The sequence below is a fragment of the Convolutriloba macropyga genome, chromosome 8 (genome assembly GCF_964194025.1).
Source record: "Convolutriloba macropyga chromosome 8, txConMacr16.3, whole genome shotgun sequence".
Classification (NCBI taxonomy): Eukaryota; Metazoa; Xenacoelomorpha; order Acoela; family Convolutidae; genus Convolutriloba; species Convolutriloba macropyga.
In genome coordinates, this window is record NC_134475.1 from 26,973,489 (window position 1) to 26,990,694 (window position 17,206).

A 17,206-nucleotide genomic window follows, 5' to 3' on the forward strand; every position below is an offset into this window, starting at 1 on the left:
AATAACTCCTGTCACTGACTATAAGCGGTATTATCTTGTTTTCTATTCAGATGTTAATACTCGGAGTAATTAACTAGGATAGTTCATTTTAAATAGTTCTCATTTTTGCATGTTACTAACTTTTAACGGTGTTCTTTGCGTGTTTTTATAGTTAATAGTTGAGAAAATTAACTAGAATATTCTTCATTTTACAAGGACCTATAATAGTTTATTCATAGTGCGATTTTAGCTGATATAACTTGAATGCAATTAGCTAGTAATAGCCTTTATTTGGGCAATTTCAATGCGTGATCTATCCACTAGTTGCCTTGTGTTCAAATAGATTTTCGCTGCTATGATTAAACTCCCTCAGTTTATTTCTAACTTTGAAAATTAACAAAGATATCTAGTTCGATCTTCTATTTGTTTTCCCCATTTTCATAGAAAATTTTTCAAAGAGAAATTATTAGTTTTGCTACAATTGAAGAAACTTTCCAGATAAGTTTTCAACTGGCTACCGGTTCTCCGGTGTTCCAGTGACTGTTGGTTCCTTAGTTTTGCACCTCTAGTTGTATTGGTCCGGCATCAATAATTACTGATCTTCAAATTGGGCAATTTCCTGCTTTTTTACGTTATCAACATACGTCATCAGTACGTAACTTCTCTTCACAGTATTTACCAATTATACAAATTCGTTTTCATAGAATTTTAAAGGGTAAATTTTAAGGTTTTCGGGTACGCAATATGTTTATCAGGTAATAAGATGTCACGAAATAGGGGGCTTGACAAATTTTTTCAGTTTTGTTAACTTGAGTGATTTAAGTTGCCTTTTTGTCTTCAACAACGGGATAAATTGGTTAAGCCCGAAGGCGTTCAAGTGCTTGAGCAACTCTCTACCTCAATGGTAAGTGTACGGTTCAGCGAAGCTGCCGAATATTGTTTCAGGAGGCAGATTGGGATATTTTGCTCCCCTTCCAGCTTTTATAGTCCTCACCGTACAAGGCTAGCCTCCCTTTGCTGTGCTTCAGCTAGCTAAAACCAAGGCCAACCCCTCAACTCCCGTAACTCCCGTTCAAAATAAAATTTTTAATCCGTTGTTGTAAATTTCATTGGCGCATCAGTCAACTAAGCTCTTAATCTGTTTGTATCTTTATTAAGTGGCTCGCAATTATCGCATCTTTCTGCAGCTATTTCGGCTATCTACCTGCTAATTTTTTTTTGGTTTGTGGTTCTGAAAAGGTCCGCTTTAATAGTTAAAATCAAATTTGTTCAGTTACTTTTATCTCTCAGCAACTAAACTTGCGTGCGTCACTTTTTTTCTTGCTTTCTTAACTTATATTTTTGGATAAATGATTTAATATATTTACCATACCTCATTATAAAAATTGAGTACGGGTTTTTTTGCTATCAAGCATTCACCTTAAGAATTTGACGTTTGGATTAATGTTCAAATTTTTTGAACTGCTCATATTCTCTTTTTATTATGTTCAATGGTCTGTTTTCTTTTCTTTTTATAACTGGTCGCAGCAGTTGGTTATGTTTCTAGCAACATGTCTGCTATTGTTTGAATTCTGCTTTTTATTGAATAGAGAATTCTACAAAATATGAAATGGGCTGCTTTTTCAATACTTTTTATAAGAATTTAGCTGATACAGATATCGGTTCAGTATCAGTATAAAGTTATCGGTTCAGATTTTCAATTTTTTGCACTCGATGCGCTGTCTATTGCATCTAATTGATCTACTTCAGGTGTTACAAGAGCAGTAGTGTCAGATGGGAAGTTTGTCACTGAGGGAGTGAATGTTGAGTTCATCTCTCTTTTCTCAAATGTCTTTGATTTGAACCAGCTGTACACGAACAGCATTCATCACTTGCTTGAGCACTTTGGCATAGAGGCTGCGTATGCTGGTATTATCAAGGAGTTGGGTGCTGTGTTCGGCAGTTATGGCATCGCAGTAGACAGGCGCCATTTGTCACTCGTTGGTTAGTCATGGGCATCATAAGTACTTGTTCAACAACAGGCGCAAAGGAAAATGATACGTCTCGCCCGCAAATTGTGGATTTAAAATTAAGTTCCAGATTGACAATTTTCTAACCAAAACCCCTTCATTGTTCCGACCCACTTTAGTGGGGGAGGAACTATATACTCAAATGGGTTTTTTTTGTTCGGACAATTTTGGCCGATCGATATAATCATCGTAGAGAGATGTGAGTGGTATCATTAAAAAGCCCGTCCAGCGTAGAATATGGAGTTAAAACGATTTTTTCAATTTTCGCTTTTCATAGGGAGTTATCGAGGTTTAAAGTTTCGTGAATATTTGACGTAATTCATCTGTTTTTATTCATATTTTCGGTATTTTTGACCTAATTATCGTCAATTGTTTAATTTTTTTGCTGTAGTGTTATTGATTTTATCTCTGAAGATAGAGGAGGGTTGCTGAATTTTTCGATCTGAATTTTTTGGCTAGAATTTTTGATAAATTTTTCAAAATTCGATTTTCGAGACAAAATTTGCTTTTTAGCCCACTTATTTTAAATTTGCTGGAAGTATATACCTTAAAACTGCGGCCATATTATTACATTTTCATGTAAATTGATCTATTTCGCAACCATTTGAAAAAATGAGTATTTTGTAAGACGCACAGTAACATTTGGGCTGATCTTGATCTCGCCATGGATGCTCACGAGAGAATGTAATGTAGATTTTAATGGGGCGCGACTTTTTTTTTAAATATTTCCGCTATGTAAAGGTTTTTTTATGTAAACTTCTTTTTACTGAGCAGAAACTCAAATCAGCACTCAATGAATGACAGATACCATTCACAAAAAAGAGGCCCAACGAGATTATAATACGGTTTCAGAATAAGCTCATGGTTTTTGTGGCTATGACCAATTGTTTTCCTAAAAATTTTATGTACTTCTTGAATTTGTCATTCATTTGTTATATTTTTGTAGTTATATGAAGTTATTTTTGTAGTTATAATTTGTAGTTTGTTATATTTTTGTAGCGACCTATTGTCCCCAGTCAAAGATCCAGTTATTCTTTGGAAGTTTTAAATGGATTTAGACGATTCTTTTAGTTGTTATCTAATGTCTGTTTTGACTTTATAATTATTTTAAGAAAATATCGGTTAATTTTTGAACTTTGCCACAATTTTTACCTTATTTTTCTCAACTTCGGACGCAGTCTCAGTAAAATCAAGCAGAAACTGATTTCCTGTGGGTTATTAATTGATATTCGTATTGGTTCTATGTTTAACAAATGGTCTCTTTCTTTTATACGCGTTTTCTTAATTTTTATATTTGAGCATAATTGCTTATTTTCTGTGTTCATTTTGTTTCCTTGTCAAGTCTAATTGAAGGAAAGCATAGTAGGGAAAATGCAGAGCGTTGGAAAAAAGCGTATCTGGATATGTTAATTGTTTTAGTTATATAGTTCATGCTTTTTGGGCTGAGACAGTGATCTCGCAAATTTTAAATGTTTTTTGTCTTTGCCTATGTTTGTCTTTTTTTGTTGCTGTACGCCATATAGTTAATAACAATAGGTCTCAATTACTTCTCCAGGAGATATAACTCAACCTAAATAAAGAATTCAGTTTATAGCTGTTTGTTTTAAATGACCTTAAGATTGAATTAGGAAAAACTTTTTTTAATAGCCGCGAAGCGATAGCGGCTATTATTGGGGACATCGTGGTTTTATTTTAATTCGTCGTCTCCATCGATGATTCTTACGACCTGACTTCTTGGAATTGACTTCTTGGAATTGACTTCAGTGACTTCTATTGCTTTGCAGTTAAAATTTATGTACGTGACGTCGTTTCTGCTTTTAGGTCAATTGCGTGACTTACCTCACTCAAAAAAATGTCTTCTGAACTCACTTATGGAACTTTATTTTTTTATGAAGATTTACTAGTTAATAGTGTGCATCTAAGTAGTGCCAATCTTGTATGCCCTAGTTCGTGATTATTAGTCTTGAGGTTTTGATTTCGAATATCAATTTTGAAATAGCTATTTAAGGGCTTTTTCCTTATAGAACGTATGTGTCAAAAAATTGACAGTCCGAAGCTAACCCAAAAAGTCTTGTGGTCTATTAAAGGACTGGTGGTCGATCTGTCTATCTGATTTTTTTAGGTGTTTCAATTCATGGAAGGCCACGAGCGTCTATCGCGGCTATTTTCCGGCAATCTGCCGTCTATGTTTAATGTATCCTTTTTGCTTTAATTTAAGTAACCATGTAACTCGATCTTACTAATAAGAATTCTCCATTAGTTTTGTTGATTCGCACATTTTCTTGCGCTTGCTTATACGTTGTGAACTATTGCTTCCACCATTAATTTCACAAAAAGTTTTCGAGATTTCTACTGTTAAACTTTTGGGTTTTTTTTGTTGTCATCTCCTCGCAGTGTTTTTTTTAATAAATAAGGCTCTTTGATGTCAAAATGAAGAAAAAGTGTCAATACAGTTCTTGCAGGCGTCTTTTTATAGTTATAGTGCCTTGAATAGTGTGATCTCGTAAAATTGTTTGAAGTTTTTGGCTTCTTTATGTATTTGTTGTTATTTTATGGGGTCGTGACATATTCTCATTAATAACAGGCCCAATTGGTTTCCTGAGGTATTGCAACTTAATCCATTGCTGTTTTGAAATTTTAAGTCTGCTATGACTTTTGAAAATATTTGTTTTCAAAAACATTGGTTTTTGAGCTTCGTCTTTTTTTAAAATGGTTTTTTGGTCAATTTGTAGCTCAGTCTCTGTAAACACAGGTTACAACCCGTTTCCAGTGATTTACAATTCGATCTCTAATGGTTTCAGCTTCAAGCATTTGTTTCTCGGCTTTGTTACTACTGTTACAAGATTTCATAAAATATGAAATTTTTGGAGATTTGAGATTCATGGAGATATAAATGAAGATTTTAGGGATTTCAGTTGATATCTAATGACATAAATAACGGTAAAATTATTTGTTTTGCAAAAATGGAATCGTATTTTTGAATTTCGCACCTCTTTGCTTTTTTGTCGACCTGTTGACCAGCCGCATTGAGGTCAGGTCTCATATCTTTTCTAATGAAGTATAGCTTGAATTGTTTCGTTTAGGTTTTATCTGATGCGAGTTTGATTTTTTATTTTTTTTATAGCCCTCGAGTTTTGGTCGTAAATAGTGTTTGTTGTTTGATTTTTATTATTGTCCTTTCTAGTAGTCGTAATATCAACAACGTTCATCGGCTCTCTAGGGTGCCATTATTGTATTCGCTTCTGCTTTTTCACCCCTATTCAGTTAACCCCCTATCTTTTAACCCCGATTTGTTCACCCCTCTATCATTTCGCCACTATCATTTCATCCCGCCAATTAGCAGTCGACATTAAGGCATGTTTTGTCATAATCAAGTGGATAAACTAATCCCACATTTGGTTGTGATAGTTTCATATCAAATCCGACGGGCCGCTGACGCATGGCCATGGCCCTCGAGGCATGGCCGAATGATATATTGCTAATTTAATAATCCTTATTTTCTAGAAAGATTAAAATCTGGGTAAAATGACAGAGGGTTAAAAGATAGAGGGGTTAAATGATACAGGGGTAATAAATTGGGGTTAAATGATAAGGAGTTAATTGAATAAAGGTGAAAAAGCGGGACAGCATTGTTTTCCATGTTTTCCTTGTTTGTTGAACGATATGTATGTTTTTGAAGGTTTTCTAACTCTTCATCATTTGGTAGCCAATCAACTCAGAAATGTGGATGAGCGGGGTCGGAACCTTATGTGCGTACGCACGTTACCGGGCCTCCATGTTGGCATATCTAATCAAAACCCATACATTGGCATATAAAAACCCGGATCTTTTCCGTTTGTGCCCCCCACCCGCAAGCTTAGTGGGTGCATACTATTTGCACCCCCGGACGCACGTGCCATATTTTTACATGGCGAATTACTATTTAATGGCACGTGCTTTGTAATTGGGAGGCACATAACCTACTGGAGGGGGGGGGGGGGGTTCACAAACGGAAAAGATCCAAAAACCCATACATTGGCATATAATAAGTTTGCGTCAGTCCATTGACGTTGAGCAAAAAATACAATGAGAGTGCTTCGTCTTAGAATAGAATAAATTCAGAATCGGTTTTGAAATAAGGCAATGAGACGTGTTTCTTACTAAAGGCCTTTTAAACTGCCCGGGATTTTAAAAGGTATGAGCAACGTTTGTCGGTTTTAGTGGTTGAATTCATTGTTATTTTCCCCACACGCAATAGTAGAGAAAAATGAGCCTTCCCATTTAAAATGACAATTTGAAAAAGTGGCTACTGTCCGTCATTTTTACTACAGAAACTTAGCTGAAACATTGTATTATTCAATATATGGAGATAAACTTGAATTTGAATAGGTATTGAATAGTCAGATGGCGTAACGCAAATAAAATGCCATTGATGTTTGTGTAGCTGATTTCATGACCCAGAGTGGGACTATAAAAGCCTTTGACAGGCGGCAGATAGCATCCAATCCCTCTCATATTCAGAGGGCCAGTTTTGAGAGTGCATTCCGCTTTCTGAAAGAGGCTGCTGTGTCAGGTCACCCCGATGACCTCCTCTCGCCCTCTGCATGCATCTCAGTCGGAAAAGTCAGCAGCATTGGTTAGTCTGACTTCAGATGATAAGACGAAGAATATACGAGCACAATTTTCACTTTAATATAAAGAGCTTTTTTTGAAAAAGTAAAGGGTATGAGAAAAATTCAGCATTGGGCTACTCTTCCAACGATAATTTTTTTGCTATAATCTTGGTTAACAATGTATATTATTGGAGAAAGTTACTCCCTATTTACATCAGCTAATTTTTCACACTGGATCTTGTATCGTGTAGGATAAGTTTCTAAATCCTTATAATATCATCCTCCTCCCTCAAATTTTTACATTTCATTGAAACCGTTGAAGGGAGCTTTGATATTAATTATCTAGCCGAATTTTCAAGCCTGTAACTATGATTTTCTATGAAGTACATAGGTAATGACCAGTTTTATGTCCAACCTTATTTCAGGTACCGGCTCTTTTGACCTTTTGGCAAAAAGATCGAACGGCGAAACATTACAGCAAGCAAAGAGGATTACATTTGACGACTAGACAAATTGAAGCTGAAAGTTGCGGCTATTTGATGTTTGTTGATGCTCAATTTGAAACTCTTGATATAGAGAAAGGTAGATTGAATATAATGTTGATTTATGGAATATTATGATAACGCTACTAGATAGGGAGTTATTAAATTACTATGACTGACTGCTTTGCTTGTCTTCTCGCTCAGTGAGTGATCTGTCATCAGATTGTGCTGAATTGGGTAGCTATCAAGTAACATAGCCTAGATGCTTCTGATCTTGATGTGCCTTATTTGCACGATTAACACAAGGTGTCTAATTAAAGATTCTTTTAACAAACTTTTGTTCAACACAATTTCATATCTTTTCCTTTTTAATAGCCGCCCTCATCTTCTCAGCCGGCTATTATAGCGCTCCTTTTTTTTTTTTACTTCGTCGAATAAAAAAATGTTTCGCTTTACCTCATTTTGCCGCCTTTTCAACATTTTGCGTGAAATCTTTTTGACTTCTCTAGGCTAGTTTCTCTCTTCTCTCATTCTGCTAAAAGTGGTTTTGAACATCAGTTGCTCAGCAAAGCAATTCAAAATGAACAGAGTCAGTATAAAAAATTGAAGTCAGAAATAGAAACGGGATAAACCCATAAAGCCCAATTTTAGATGCCCGCTATTTGAACGTCGTTCCTATAAGTATTAGTTACCTCTCTCTAATGCTTATTGTTATTGATAGTAGCCCCTGTAGCCTCTCTCTAAGAAACAGAAGTATGTTCAACTACGAAATGCCATCAAAATAAATCGGACTTAAAAAATGTTTTTGTACAAAAATCTTTTTTTTTTCAATATCTTCTGTTATTTCAATCCCAATCTTGCTTATTGGAATCAACGGCGGCTATTTTCCGGCAATCTGCCGGGTATGTTTCTCATAGAGGTATGGAATTGTATAGTAGTTGGTCTCCTTTTATGAAGCAAATTATGACACCTCAATATCTCAGGAAATAAATATTGGAGGTGAGTTTGTGGACTTGTAAGAAAATTTTTAGGGAAGGGAAGTCTTCAGAACCCTAGATTTTCCAGTAGCTTTACGAAAAGGTATCCAATGTCCTCAAAAGTATAATAATAATAAGACGGCGGACATCAAGAGGAATTTTTTAATGTTTCCGAAAATCAAGAAGTCAAAAAATGTCTTTTGTAAGATATTTGTTTAACTTATCACAGCTGTAAGCTGGGCGTAGCTATATTGCGGTGCTCTTAGTTTTTTTACAGTTCAAAGATTTTGAATTGCATTGGGAGCTGTCTTTTTTAATATCTGTTCAGAAATTTTTTTGATTTTTGAAGGCAAATTGAAGTGATCATTTTGGCCACGCCGAAACAGGAAGTAGAGCGAAAAAGCAAGTGGTTGTGCGGCATGATTTTTTTCGATCTAATTTCAAAGGTGAGAAAATGGTGTCTGAGCAATAATTTGCTTTCTCGCGAGTGGTCCATTCATAGTCCATTCTGGGTTTAGTTCTTTTTTTCAGTTTTTTTTCTTCAGTAAATGAAAATTCTTTGAATTGTGCCAAGAATTCTCCTGCTAGGTTTTTTGTTTAGTCGCCTGACGCTCTTTTTCTGTTTATATTTTTTCTAGAACACTGTCGCTTCACGTGCAGTGATTTTTGTACGCTTGATTCTAAATTTTTGCGTGACTTAAATTGCGTGCATTTATAAATTATGTCTGTTGACAAACAACTCGAATGTAAGCTGAAGTATAACAAGGGGACTGGTAGACGTGTGGTGAATGCGTTTGATTCTTACAACGGGGATTGGAGTTCGAACCTGTGCGTTGTAAATACTTTTTGCACCCGAAAATATTTTCAATGATAGAAAAGTGTTTTGAATTAAAGTTTTTTTGAGTGACCGCGTTGAGTTTTTCTCAACTCTGGTTCTATCTGTAATATACGGTATGCAAGTCTATTTCGCAGCTATTCCAGCAGTCTGCCGGCTATATTGTTTAATAGCCGCCGTCAGCCTCTCAAACGGCTGTTATTTAGGCGCTCTCCTTTTTTTAAATTTGCTTTACCTTTAGATCACGTTTTTCGTTTTACGTAATTCCCGATATTCACATTTGACTTCTGACTGACCACACTCACTGTTTAAACTGACTGGACTTTAAATTCTTCCATGCATTGAATTACTCAATATAGTGAATACGGTCAAAGTCAAAAGAGTAAAGTCAAAAGAGGGATGAACCGATAAAGCCCGGTCATTAAGTCTTTGAGAATTAGGTTATCAAAGTCCATTAAAGTGTTTGCTAGCTGACATCGGTTTAAGCTAATTAGCTTTCAGTTTTGAAGCTAAATGAAGTATAGTTTCTGAATCCAATCGAAATTAAACGTCGAATTAGAACACTTTTTGACACTGAAAAAAATAGAAAATTTCGTCAATTTATCTCTTTCTTTTTCTGTTTCAATCCCGATGTGCATCAAGCGCGTCAACGGCGGCTATTTTGTGGCAATCTGCCGGCTATGTTTCATTAATGTGACTTATGTTTCAACAATTTCTATTGTTCTACAATTTTCAAACAAAGGCAATATGATGAGTCAATCGAATTTGAGTTAACGTTGGAAAGTATGTTTGGAACGTGGAAAGAATTGTTTGAAGTGAACACTTATAACGGATAAGTCCTATACGATTTCTTTTGAATACGACTGCTATTTAAATTGAGACCATTTAAAATGCCTTCAGTCAGAGGTTGGAAATGAAAAAACAAATCGTGCCTTCAAGAGCTTGAGTTTCGTTACATCCTTTCAATGTCATATAGAACCCATTCTGTTGTTTTACATTATTAGCAAGTAGCACCGGTAAGGGAGGTTTACAATGTATTGCGGAAACTTGCGCAAGATATACAAAAAATGATTTTCTACCTTTTCAAGAATTTTCCGTGATTTGATTTGAAACATCAGTTTTTCTGGTAACTGAATTTGGTGATAGAACAATTTCAATGGATAGCTGAAATTTGAAGGTCGCCTGAAGCGTCGGGAACAATCAAGAGAACATAAATTGGAAAAAATCTCACCGAGTTAATTGCTGTTCTCATCTGAAATATGCCATGTTTAATCAATTCCTTTAAATTTTAAATAAATTTGAGATTCAGCGTAGTTTCCCACAGAATTTTTTTCAAAACTAATGTTTTGTCTGTTTTTCCTCTCCTTTTTCCATTGAGCATACTTATAAACAGCATGATGTTGAGGCTCTCAATTGCACGCAAAATAAACCGGTCGAGAAGGCGAAAAAAACCAAAAGAGATGAACAAAATTTTTCGACTAATTTTGGTTTTTCCTTTTTTCTCTAGAAAGATTTGTCACAGTTTCTCACATTGATACGGTTTCTTACAAGTGAAGTCAGAGAAATTAACTAGGTGCTAGTTTTAATGATTGTTTTATGATTTCAAAGAAAAGGAAGTTTTTCAATTCGTTAAATCGAAAATTGTTGAGCTACAAAAATTAAATTCCTAGATTGGGTACTAAACATAAGAGAAAGGGTGAAAAATGAAATATCAAGTTGTTTTTTTCTGTTTTTTGTCTTTTTAATACTTAATTAGCAGGAAATTTTGTCTGTTGTTTTCAAACAAACTTGTATAATCGAATATAATTGAATTATATAATTTTATTAAAATTGTTCTTGCAATTATATTATGTTTTTTTAATTATTATATTATATATTAAGCTTCAACGCTCTCAACCCTCCCCCTGCGCGCCTCCGCCCCAACCCACAATACTTCCTTTCCTTGTTTTTCTTTCCATTTTTTAAAGCAGCTCCGCTTTTTCAACCTGCAATAAAATGTTTTTTAAATTAAGAATCAAAACAGCTGCAAAATAATGCTTTTTTTTCTCTACGATGCGTAAATTTCAAAATGAAAATTTGATATATATTCCGCCATTTTGAAAAAACTTGGAAATAATAATATTGAGGCGTGTGTGTTATCGTGACGGAACAGCATTAGGCTAACAGTGATCTCTTGTCAGCGTTGTGATCATTATTGTTCAACATTGTTCTTATTCCCTAAATTTCAGATCTCTTTTCGTGAACAGCATTGCATTTATTCGTGACTCTCCACTTTTTTTGCGTCAGAAATTTTCACTTGATCCAGGCTTCAGTCAATCTATACAGCGATTATTAATTGAGACCTTATCTTCTATAATTAAATGGTGGCTATTTTTCTTCTTTTTAACTGCCGCGTCTAATGTATACTTCAGCGCCTTTTTTTCTGGCCCTCTTATGTGAGAATGACCTCCCTACTGTCAGTTTAAACTGGCTACTGCCAAAACCAAAGCTTCGCGTTTGGCTTGGTGGTTTGGGAACAAATTTTTAATTGCTATGGAACGAAGCTTGACGCAGTTATTTTAGTCATGTGTGTCTTTTTTAACGCACATCTATCTCTTGATGGTTATGATTTTTCGAGTGACTTTTTTCACTCTTGACTTCTTGACAGTTTTAAAGAGCTAAACTTAAGTTTTGGCAGTATACTACTAAAAGTCTTGTGAAATGCATGACGAAGTAGGTTTTGTTTTAACAATCTTATAGTGGACAAGATAATTTCTAATAACATCATTAGAAGCCTGCTAATAAAGCTATTGCCCCGCTACTCCGAAGCTGATGAATGTTGCAATAGAATTGAGCCCACGTTAGTTGCTCGAGATCAATTGGTCAGACATTAGTCGGACATTTATGTTTAACAGTCGATGTCATCTCTGCCGGCTGTTACTGCGCTCCTATTTCTTTTAATTTCTCAATAACAAATGTTTTATTATTCACCCAATTTTGCCGGTTCTTGGAAATTTTGCACGAAATGCTTTTGACTTCTCTTCAACTTGTTGCAATCCTCGCTCATTCTGTGTAAAGTGATTTTAAACAGCAGTTGCGCAGTAAATAATCTGAAAGAAACAGAGTCAGTATCAAAAAATTAAATCCGAAAATTGAAACGGGATAAGCATTTAAAGAACAGCTCTAGATGTCCGGTGTTTGAACTATTTCTAATTGATCTTAGATACCAGGTCTAATGTTTGGTGCTAATGATTTTAATCCCTGTATCTGATTGAAAAACAAGAGGGCCCAACTATGAAATCCAATCAAATTGGCTACCCTTTGAGTTTATAGAAATCATTGGCAGCTATTTTCTGGGAATATTCTGGCTAATTTTAATTGCCCTCGAACGAAGTTTGAAGCGATTCTTTATGCAAAATTTTTGTTGGAGCTTTTTCTAGAGCATTCTTTTGATTTCACTTATTTCTTTTCCGAATGTGCCCAACAGGAATGCAATCAATTTGGTTCAATCCGATCGAAATTTTTGAATTCAATGGCGGTGATTTTCTGGAAATGTTCTGGACATTTTTTTGCTGTAATTCGATCACTGGTGGCTTTTACATAATCATCGTCTCAATATTTCGGTTTTTTGCTGGCTCTAAATCTGGAATCACAATGTGGCACGACAAAAACTATACGTTGCTCCAGTGAACAGTTCTTTGTGATTTGGTTCAGCTCTTGTACACAATTTGTATAACTTGTACACGAAGGGAATTTGTATAACTGTCGGAAATCAGATGAAAATTCCAGTGTGTATTCATACACGTTTAGTGGTCAGGTCAAACACTCTTATTTGGCTTTTTTGATAATTGAAATCAATATTATGGATCTAAGAGGTTTGACCTTTGAAATCACTCTCGAATAAAGTTTGACGCCATTATTGTTGTAGTATGTGTGCCTTTTTTATAATACTATTTTTGCTTGGGCGTTTTTTTGTGGACTCTTACGTTATTTTTTCAAGCGATCTTAATTGCCCTTTCAGTCAAAGTTGTAAGCAGCTGAACTCAAATAGTGACTGTTAACTACTGAGAGTGGAATCATTTATGGAGCGAAATCGGTTTCTTTTATGATGTATTGGTCTATTGTAACCTCATATAACGTGATTTGAAGTGTGTTACCCCCTTCCAAGCCTGAGAATCCAGTCAATTGCGAAAGCTAAGGTGCAGATGACTATTGTTTTCCTGCCGAAAGACGGGCATGATTTTCTGGCGAATTATTTTTCTGGCTCAATCGGTTTGGCGTAATGTGTTCAGTAAAGGAACTTTGCCGCATTTTTTTCTATTCAATCCTGTCTCATATCTTTTTTGCGAGTCAAGTGAACAGCGAAAATAATACTTTCGAAGCATATTTGCTCCTAATGAGCAATTTTTTTCTGATTTCTTTACTTGTTAATAACCTCCCTCGTCCTCTTTGTCGTTTATTATTGTGGCGCAATTTTTTTTAAGTTATCAATCAAAATTTTTAAACTTTAGTGCACAGCTTTTGCAACATTTTGCGTAAATTTTTTTTGTCTTCTCTAGGCTTGTTAATAGCCGCCTTCATCTTCTCAGCCGGCTTTTATAGCGCTCCTAATTTTTTTTTACTTCGTCGGACTTTTTTTCGCTTTACCATTTTGCCGCTTTTTCAACATTTTGCGTGAAATCTTTTCGACTTCTCTAGGCTAGTTTCTCTCTTCTCTCATTCTGCTTAAAGTGAATTTGAACATCAGTTGCTCAGCGAAGCAATTCAAAATGAACAGAGTCTAAAAAATTGAAGTCCGAAATAGAAACGGGATAAACCCATAAAGCCCAGTTTTAGATGCCCGGTACTTGAACTTTGTTCTCATAAGTTTTAGTTACTATCTATAATGCTTATTGGTATTGATACTAGACCCTGTAGCCTCTCACTGAGAGACAAAAGTATGTTCAACTACGAAATGTCATCAAAATAAATCGGACTTAAATATGTTTTTGTTCAAAAATCTTTTTTTTTCAATATCTATTCTTTCAATCCCAATCATGCTTATTGGAATCAACGGCGGCTATTTTCCGGCAATCTGCCGGGTATGTTTTATTTCTTCGCTCATTCTTCTCAATATGATTTTGAACAGCAGCTGTTCAATAAAGAAATCTGAAATGAACAGTCAATATCGAAAAAGGAATTCAAAAATAGAAATGTAATGAACTCATAAAGACCAATTTCGTATGCCCGTTATTTGAACTTTGTTCTACTTGTCATAGTTACGAGGTCTAATGTTTTTTTTGGTATGAATACTAATGCTTTTATAATCTTTTTAAGCAACAGGTAATTCTTACTACGAAAGCCAATCGAATTAGCGGGCAATAATATTTAACAATCAAATTGTTTCAATCGATTTTCTGATTCATATTCTTTTATTTATTTAATAATAGCTCTCAAACGCAGTTTGTAGCAATTATATTAGTCCCGTCGGTCTTTTTTCAATGCGACTTTTTCCTTGACCGATTTTTCGTCTGACGTTTTTGACTTTTTGTCCCCAAAAACTGGATAAACAGGTAGCGCCCAGCGGTTTTTTAGTGCTCTTAGAGCTTTTAAGCTCTGTTTCAGCTTAAACTGTTTCGGAGACTTATACTTATGGTTGTTCGTAAGACCCCTCTACTGTTGACACCCGATCCCCACACGCGCTTTTACCCCACCCCATTGTTGCCCCAAATTCCCCATCATCAGCCCTCTGCGCATCCCCCACCACCCTTTTTCTAGCTACTGACGCTCGCTAAAAACTCGCAAATTTATACTATTTTGCAATTTTTTTTCGAATTTGTTGAAATTTTTGACGGTTTTCGATTTTTAGCAACCCTGGACGTTGAGGAACCTCCTCTAGGTATTAATAATTGCATAGTGTTTAGTGGTAATGGAATGGTTTCAATATTTTAAAATTACGAATTTAAGCGTTTATTTTGACATTTTTTTCCATTTTTTGACGTTTATTTTTCCTTTTTCAGGTCTTTCCAGACCCAGGGGCCAAAAAACATCCTAGGAGGTTTGATAGAAAAATACTGACAATTTTTTATCGGCTATGGAATAGTTTTTCAACTTTTTTTGTTTATAATAATTTTTTGATTCGTTTATTTGAAGTTGTATTGATTTTATATAAATTGCAATATTTTAATATCATGAATTTTTTGCATTTTTTTGACAATTTTTGCCTTTTAAATTTTTTGACATTTTTAGTCATTATTCAGGTTTTGAGCCTCAACTGTCAACAAAACTGCGTTAAGGTTTGATAATAATTTACTGGGAAAATTTTGTTGGTCATAGATTAATTTTAATATCACAAGTTTAAGCAATTGATTTTGTAAATTTGCTATTTTTCAATTTTTTAAAAATTTTGTCATTTTTAGGTTTCTCTAGCCTCAAAAGCCACGGAACTGCCTCTAGGGTTTTATAATACGTTTCTTAATAGTTTAATGTTGCTTCATAGATGTAATGGAATGTTCAAGATTTTAAAAGCACGAATTTAAGGAGTTTTTTAAAATAATTGCAATTTTATGTTTTCGGTTTTTTCCGGCACCAGGGGCCCTGTGACCTCGTCCAAGGTTTGATAATAAGCTGCTGCATAGATCCTAGGGTTAATGGGATGGTGATCAATGTTTTTTATGACTCCACGTGTTCCACGTTATGTTCCAAGTGGATGGATCTTTGAGCCAGTGAATCTAATTCAGGCTTGAAACAGGGATATGGACAATGAAACGGTTCTTAAGATATTAGTATTTTGAATTTTAGCAAGATTTTATAATTTGCAATAGTTCCAAAATTTTTCAACATTTTTTTTTATCCTTTTCGGAGTTTAAAGACCATTACTTGCCAATGAATTTTTTTCAGTCTCGGAGATGGGTTACTTGACAGAACTTACAAGACAAAATTGGCTTTGGACGTTTTCTACTGCGAAATTGATTTTTTTTGAATTTTCCTTTTCAGTTTTTTTCTATTTGATTTATTTACTAACAAGTCTAGAAAACTAGAAGTTGCAAATTCGAATCCCATCATGGAAAATATTCCTATCTCACTTTATCTCTCTGTCGGTTAGAGTTTCTTTCCCTCTCTTTCGCGTTCACGTTTTGTCTCTCTCCTCTCTCTGTTTTTCTTGATTCTGCACGTCAGCTGCTGTCATGCGGCGTAATGTTATCATCTCTGATCCTCATTAACAATGGGTTACAGTAGAAATGTTTTTATCTTAAATGACGCAACAGGCACTTCTTAGGAAATCATTGTTAATTGCTCTTAAAAGCAATTTGTCGCAAAAATATTAATCTTATTTTTCTCTTTTATGCAGTTTTTCGCTTGCCGATTTTTTGTCTGACCCATTTGACTTTCGTCTTCATAAACGGGATAAAGCGGTACCGCCCATTTTGCATTAAATTCTCTAGAGCTGTTCAGCCCACTATTCTTCAAGTGTGCGATTAACAGAAACTGTTTTGGAGACTTATACTTGTTGTGAAAGGTGGTTCTTAGATATTGATCCAAAACCCTACCCACCCACCGCCGCCACATCAGTCCCTCCAATCCACTTTTGCACCCCCGCTGCGGTGCACCCCTGCTGGGCTCACCTTAAGTCCCTTCAATTAATCTAAAGCTAGCCTCACTAAAACGTGGCTAGCTTTTGACGAAGCCAACCACTCGCCGGTCGTTTGAGAGCAATTCGCCCGATTCAAGTCGGTTATGTTTCTCTATTCATTTTCCTTTATTCTGTTCTTTCAATCGCAATCGATTGCTGATATTTAAATCATTATTTAAATCAATGGCTGATGTTTTCCGGCGACCCGATGGGTACCTTATTTATTGGTGCGGTTTTGGGTTTCCCGGAATAGCATACAGTACATTGTTTTGTGGCATTGTAAGTTTGACAGGTATATAATACAATGAGCTGCTTTTTATATTTGAGTGTTTTTATATTAAAGACATTTTTCAGATTTCTGGTACTGTTTAGTTGGTGCATTTTTTATGCATATCGAATATAACTTAATTTTTCCGGTTATATAAAAATCATGCAGGACCGTTTATCGTGTTCTGATTTCATTCTTTTTGTATATGGTTTATGTCGTCGAAAATAGGCTATCAAACCACTGAAGTTTATTCGATGAATCTAGAATGCTTTGACCCTGAAATTTTTACAACCATCCGTTCAATTTTTTGATAGTAAAATAAAGAAAATACGTATTCGTAAATTGGCTGCTAGTTGCTTTTAGGTATTATAAATTAGATCGCGAAGATGAAAATTTTTTTTGAAAAAGAATTTCATTTCTTTTTGCGTGTTCTTTTCTATCTGCTCTTACCATCTGTTTTAATATTTTTGATT

General features: G+C 35.0%; 1 protein-coding gene across 1 annotated transcript in view; it reads left to right on the forward strand.

Moving 5' to 3' along the window:
- LOC142344645 (DNA-directed RNA polymerase I subunit RPA1-like) overlaps positions 1-7,396 on the forward strand; it is a 97,594-nt gene extending 90,198 nt beyond the window's left edge. Inside the window, exons 26-28 of the mRNA XM_075396460.1 lie at positions 1,729-1,962; positions 6,412-6,603; positions 7,006-7,396. Of these exons, the coding sequence (XP_075252575.1) occupies positions 1,729-1,962; positions 6,412-6,603; positions 7,006-7,088 (509 nt within the window). The 3' untranslated portion in view covers positions 7,089-7,396. The remainder of the gene's footprint in view (positions 1-1,728; positions 1,963-6,411; positions 6,604-7,005) is intronic.
- Positions 7,397-17,206: the final 9,810 nt, after the last annotated feature.